At 40.7% G+C, this 7,063-nt stretch overlaps 1 protein-coding gene across 1 annotated transcript in view; it reads right to left on the reverse strand.

Moving 5' to 3' along the window:
- Positions 1-758: 758 nt before the first annotated feature.
- RABL3 (RAB, member of RAS oncogene family like 3) overlaps positions 759-7,063 on the reverse strand; it is a gene marked incomplete at its 5' end in the record, with an annotated part of 13,504 nt that continues 7,199 nt past the window's right edge. Inside the window, 3 exons of the mRNA XM_035894602.1 lie at positions 759-3,125; positions 5,777-5,815; positions 6,911-6,982. Of these exons, the coding sequence (XP_035750495.1) occupies positions 3,060-3,125; positions 5,777-5,815; positions 6,911-6,982 (177 nt within the window). The remainder of the gene's footprint in view (positions 3,126-5,776; positions 5,816-6,910; positions 6,983-7,063) is intronic.

Below are 7,063 nucleotides of genomic sequence, written 5' to 3' on the forward strand. Positions count from 1 at the left end.
CATAGTTCGTCTTATTTGTAATTATCAGTCCACTCTGCCTTGGCATTACATTTAGGAAAACAGAAGCTACCACTCCAAACAAAAATTGTATGGAGCCATTTCAAGAGAGCAACAGTGTGTGCCACTCACGTAAATGTGAAAACTACAAAACAGGGATACTGCAGTTATCCAAACCCAAGCATGGAAAACCCATGAAATTTCAAGATTATATTTAAACATAACTCCTTAGCTCAACCCTGATGAAATACTAGAAGAAAAGTAGGTAAAAATACATGGAAAACCCCACACAGGTGTTTTATAAAGCAATCTATTCTGATCCAGGAACACGAACGCTAAAGCACTGTGATCCTGGTCAGATGGGTCTGCAAACATTTTTCAGGGCTACTGATGGAGAACAGGACAGAAATTTAGCCTTTACCCTTTAGAATTATAAGCAAATGACAGCTACCTAAAGGATATCAGTGCATTAAAACTAACTATCGAAGGTAAATGATTTGTTTATGTAGGACAGAGTTAAGGTTGGCGGTATCAGAATAAATATTGTGACAACACAAACAGCTTGGAACAACTCTGGTATTAATTTTCTTCAAGTTAAACACCCAGACTAACATTAAAAAAAAAAAAAAAAAAGATTTAATTCCCAATGTATTGAAAGCACTACAACTTGATAAACAGATACATTGGAGCCTTGCCCCCAGGGAAGCCTCCTTCACTTTGCAGATGCAGCATGGAGGCTAAACGTGAAGTCTCTTCTCAGCCCACACAGCAGGTCAGTTCAAGAGCGGACGGAGATGTCCTGGGAGGGGTTTTATGGCTTGCAGCTGGAAGGCTGAGTCCAGACAGACTTCGCTGAGCCCAGAGCAGGAGCCCCAGCCTCAAGCAAACTTCTTTCTCAATCTCCTAGCCTTCTACTGCTTGCCCATGTGCTCTACTTTTCCTCAGTGCTATTCCCTGTATCTTGTCCCGTTCCTATCACAACATTATCTTCTTCTAATTTGCTCCTAAATCCTGACTGCCATCACCTTCAGCCCCACTGATGCATAGGAACTATGCATTCCCTCCCCTTCCCAGAGCGTGGGCTGACCTTCACAAGATTTCTCACATGAAGATGTTTCTTCTTTGTGGAGCCTCAGGAGTGAAATGCACAAACACAGGTAAGCTGCAACTAGGGCTTAGGTCACCCTCAGCATTGCACGCTGAGCAATCTTCCTTTTTTGATTAATTGAAGGGGGCTGCTTAGGATAGTTGCTTCCTCCAAATCAGAGACCCGTACCACCACTGCTTGATGAGGCATCTTAAACTGAACGGCCTCCCTTACGCTACAACACTTCCAATTCTCCTAAGGAAGCCATAGGGCGAAGGAAGAAATAGCCCTAGCTTGCTTGTTCTGCTCTGCAGTGCCTTGGTAACTGGAGGGAGCCCGGATTTGATTACCCTAAGACAGCACCTGACCTCATGAAAATAACTCCAGCCTTCATTGCCAAAGGAGCAGAGACATTGGTGCCATCATGAGCTGCCTAGCTCAGACATGGGTTACCTGCCATGAATATTTCGGTACCTTATTTTCCCTGGTCTTAAAGTAAATGTAAACTAATAACCTATTTCATACAGGCATCTAAAAACTCCCTGCACTCATGTTTGCAAATGCTCCAAGACCTTTCTGGAAATGGCCTAAGGAAAAGCAAAGTAACCATATTTTTAATCAGCTTGACTGGTGCAACCTAGCTGTCATTTTTGTGCCTGATTAGCAGCAATAGGCAGTTTTCCATTTATTTCCAAGCAGCTGTTAGAGAAGAGCTGCAGGCAGATGTAATCTGGAGACTGCAGAACTCTGCTTGCTGTCAATTTCACACCAGCATTTTACTTTCTTCTAACCCCATTTATTATTAATTTGTATTTATATCTAACTCCAGCTCTTAGTTTGCCTTTGCCAGAGGCTTAACCATTAGAGGTAACGGTGAGGAAGGAGGGGAAAAGAAGAAACTGCCATAAATCAGGCTTTTACTGCTCCATATAATTATGGGGAGGTGAGAAACTGTGCAAAGCTTGGGCTATTTAGGAAGACAACAGATTGCACAGTAGATCAGATCTTAGTACTAAATACGAAAAGGGAACATCCCTATCACAGAACTTTTCTTCTAATCATGCTCAGTTCCTACTTCTTACAGGGCTTTATATCCTTTTTAAATTTCTATCCATTCTAATTCAGAGGATGTTCTTACATTTCATGTTTTCTGAATCCACTAAGCTCTCAGTCACATTTGTTCCAAATAAGCACTGTATAAAACCATACTTTTTCCATCAGCTTTCAATGCATCACCTTTAAATTTAATATTAAGAACAAGACCACACTCAATTATGAAAAGATAAACAGGATTACCTGATTCACTTTGTTCTCTCCAAAGTAAACAATTTTAATTTAAGCAGCAGAAGTAATACCACTTGTTTTCTACTCATGATTTTCTTTTTAAGGCTTCACATCTTTTTTCATCTCTTGCCTATTTCTTTTATCCCTTTTGAATATGGCTGAACAGTGTGTTCCAGGTGAAGCATCACCATTCATTTAATGAAGGCATTCTATTATTTTCCAGACCATTCTTTACCCATCCTTACACTTTGCTCACTTGTTTTGTTCACTTTACTGTAAATGAGAAGCCCACTCAGTGTCATCTTTCTTTTACAGGTAAGATGAATGTAAATAATTGCAAAGACCATCCGTAAGCTTTCCAAAATGATAACAAAGATGTCACATATATGTGCTACGTATGATAAAGTTTCCCACAGCAGTGTGAGAGGCATTCAATTTATTGCACATTTTCCCCAAATGTTCCCATATATGCAGAGAGCCTGCAATACTAAGAAACACTCTGGGCTTCAGATTAGATTTTTGGAATTTCTTCCCCAAGTCTTTTCCAGCAAAAGTAGCTTCAGCAGTCTACCCGGCCACAGCATGGTATCATTTTACTCTGCTTGACATAAGCATTATTGTCTTTAAGGATCCAGTCGGAATGGGAATGTCATTAGCATCTCGGAGGAGTCATCTTCCGCTTCTTCGGTCTTCAATCATAATGAAGGCTCTTCAGCGTTCCTCCTCCAAACCTCTTCCTTTCAGAGAAGCCAGGAATCTAGACAGAGGAAAGATAAGTTGCCATGTCAGAATCAGCATGAGCTCCCTCTGGCCCACATTCGAGTGCCTGTTACCAAGCCGACTGCAACAACGCCTTCCTCTTCCACGCCGTCTCCAGAATTGGGACTAAAATGCTTCAGCTTACTGCTAGAGGAGCACCGTCAATTAAAGAAGATGCAAAACTTGAGTATGGCTCATTTGTTCCGCAGAGCTCCTTAAAGCTTTTTGGCAAGGGTTACACGAAAGCCTTAATTTCTTGGGCAAATCCTAAACTAGTTAATTACAGATTTCAAAGTCTGTATTTTCCCTCCAGATTCAAATGCAGACAAGAGTTTCTCCTCAATTCATTTTTAACTATTAAATACTATTACCAAGTTCTATAAAACAGCTGTTGAGACCTTATGCCTTCTAACCTGAGACGGCAGCACTTCACTGGTAGTTGAAAGTAGTTTTATCAGTTGCTGAAAGCTTTAAGGAAACCATCAGAATAGAAATGGCTGCAACAATGCAAAGGATTAGCACTCCTGTTTTTGCAGCCAATCTGTAGATACCGCTTACACCATGACAATGAATGCTTACAAAGAAAATCTACTTGAAACCATGAGAACCCGCTCTGGCTTAAGGGTATTTAATTCAGATTTGCAGTCTAATGCACCTGTGAATCCCCCAAAAGCAAGTGGTATGCTGATTTCTAATGCTCTATGTCTGTCCTATTGGTGGCATCATAAAACTATTTGATTACAGTCCAGAATAACTTTTAGATATCTAACTACATACAAGCAGAAACAGCAGACCCAGTAAGCACATCCTCCCAAAACAATTCCACACTCTCATGGGAAATACAGTATATTAAAATGGAAGGTGTCAACCAAGCACTACCAACGAGCATGCCAGGAGAACGTGGGCACACATATGGATGGTATGGAGCGAAAATGTAATTTACAATACAAAGTAGATTGCTTAGGTTACACACCTCACTGGTAAACTGAGAAAGCTAAAGAGCTTACCCAAAATAAAAATCCACTAAAACCCCCACAATTCAAATTTAGTTAGCGTTTTCAGGCCCCAAACTCAAACAGATATGCAAGGTATTCATTCAGGAATTGTTTTGTTCATTTCTGAAAAGCAATCATCTCTAAGGGAAAAATCAGGCAGATTTTGCACAAAGGTTCATCTCATCAAAACTCTTTTGGGAATTCGAAAAGGAAAAATGCAATCATTGTAACTAAAAAGTAGCAGGACACCATAGCTAAAAACTTATTCACTTTAGCATTTTTTTATATCAAAGTCACTAATTAAGAGTAACAATTATTTATTTATCAGAGATCTGATCAGTCATAGCTACAAACAATTTCAAACTTATCATTCTTTTCATCCTGAGGAAGTCTATAACAGAAATACCTCAAAACACGAGTGATCGTAGAGACCTATTGTAGAAAACCCACAAACACATTTGTAAGATTTACATTAAGTAGATAATTTCAAATAATAATATTAAGTGGTTACAATGAAATCTCCAGTTCCCATTTGGATTTTGTCTCTCTAAATATGACTGCCCGCTAAAGATTTTTTTTAAGCTTTTCAGCTGTTTCAGTGAGGCAGATGAAAGTAGTCACCAGAAGGCTGTAAAATTTGGCACATGGCCACAAGGAATATGAACTTAACCCCTGGCTAGCCACTAAAAATGATCAAATAATAAAAATCTTACATCATGCATCAAAGACAACCAGCACACAAGCAGATTTCTGCACTAAGCTGTTATCCCCATGAAAGGGAGACTTCCTTTCACTAAAATGTGGAGAGGAGGGGAGAGGGAAGGGAAAAAGGCATCATGCAGAACTGAAAGAAGCAGCAGCAAATTTATTTTTAAAAGGCATAAAAAAAAAGCTCAAAGAAAGTAAGCATTTTGTAATTTGTGACTATTTTTTCCCTCACTCTCCCTAGGGGACTTTCAGCACAGCTACATCTAACGATACATTTGATTATATTTCAGTGGTGCTATTCATGGTAATTTGCAGGCACCTGAGAGATATGAGAAGTGAAACTTCGCTACTCCCCGCATAGTAGAGTGCACATGCGAAGGAGGGGTGGCACAAAAATGTTGTAGTGGCCTGCCCAGGAGAGTCATTTTGCTAGTTCTTCACCAACTGTACTGAAAACAGTTAATTCAGCCATTTAGGAATGAATTACAAGCTGTATCATACTGCCATTTTCCTTCTGGCTCCACTGGTTCTATGAGAACCACCTGTATAGAACGTAAAATGCCAGTCCCAGCTGTGCAAAAAAACCCTTTTCATAGACCTTCAGGACAGCATCTCCAGCCTAAATCTGCAACCAAGCAGCCTGAAGCTGACAGATCTGAAAGAGATCACATCTGTCCATTCTACCTGACTCTTACAACTAACTGCTACTGTGTTAGCATACTTAATTATTTCACTGCCAATCACATTACAGAAAAATACTTCACCTGACAAGAGTCAGCCATTTTTCTGTCTATTCCAAACAGCTCTGCTCCCACAGATTTAAAAACTCAATTACCAGCATAGATTATCTTTATGTCACATGAAGCCCATGTTTTGAAGAGGAGTCTGTCAGCAGTTCACATTACATGGGGAGAAACAAAGCAAAAAAGGAGGAAAAATAACAAACCTGATTGCCATCTCTTAAGAAGTATCTCTTCTCTATGACCTGGGAAAAACAGAGAATGATCTTAGCTGGCACAGCGTATGCATAACCTCGGATTCCAATGAACAATTCACATGTGAGCATTGAAACTCCTGGCTAACTAGGACAAGGTCTGAACCCACATCTACCGCTCCAGGCCTATTGCTTTAAGTGCAAAGCTCTGTTACACATAGAAGGAGCTGCCACCTCCAGCCACTCTTAGTAAAGCTGCGTTATCCTCAACTTCTACATATCTAATTTAGTTAGCCCTCTTCAGTAATGGAGGTGGTAGTTTGGGTGTCTCCTGACTGCATGAGTTATTCCCACCCCCCTCTGCAGGCACAGCAGTTCTGAGCACCAGGAAAAGCTCATTCTGCAGGTGCGTAAACAACTCCCACAGTTCTGAGTAGCCCCTGGGCAGAGGTGATGCTTGACAAGAGGTAGCCTAGCTCACTCTCTGAGGATGATGCACAAACTGCCTGTGCTGAAGGATATCTATGGAGGCAGTACCATCAATCCAAGAATCAAAAGGCAATTGGTATCACCCTGTAAAATCTACAACTTCCTTCAATTAAAATTCAGGCCATATTTTCTCAAAAGCATTTTCTCAAAATCTGTTACAGGAGGTGATCTGCTCCACTATGATCACTTTGTCCAGGGTATGCTTAAACCAGAGCAATCCCTCTGTCATTTTCACAGTAGGCCTTGATGCTCTCTTGTGCAGGAAGGAAGAGTAATATGCCAGATTTCTTAATTCCTAAGGTTTGCTTTAACCAGGAGCAACAGAGCGAACTACAGTCTTGTAACTCCCCACATTACTACCTTAGCACACTGCAAGCCCTCTGGCCTGCCAAAGGACTCCAAAGCATACACAGAGTGTCTTCGCACATTTATGAGTTGTTTTTCACTGCAATATGCAGGTCAAACCTTCAAGCAGATCAGCTGTTTTCTGGAGGTTTCCAAAAGCAGACCAATCTTTGGCCTCCCCACATCTGGCTTGAACCAACTCAAACAATGGAACGTGAAAGGAGCAGCTAACTGTTGTTCCATGTTCATATCACAGACAGTGTTCAATCAATACATGGAACAATAAAGCACAATTTAAGTGACTTGACTTACCTTATCAAAAAACCTGCTTAGCTTGACAGCATTGGATGAACCTGCAGCCAGGTAACGAGGATTGGTGCAATCCTAGAACACATCGACAAAAACAAACCAAGCACAAGGAAATCAATCCAAGGAAGCCATACGCATGGGAATCGACATACTCTT

This window comes from Egretta garzetta, unplaced genomic scaffold, assembly GCF_000687185.1.
Source record: "Egretta garzetta isolate BGI_Z169 unplaced genomic scaffold, ASM68718v1 scaffold85, whole genome shotgun sequence".
NCBI lineage: Eukaryota > Metazoa > Chordata > Aves > Pelecaniformes > Ardeidae > Egretta > Egretta garzetta.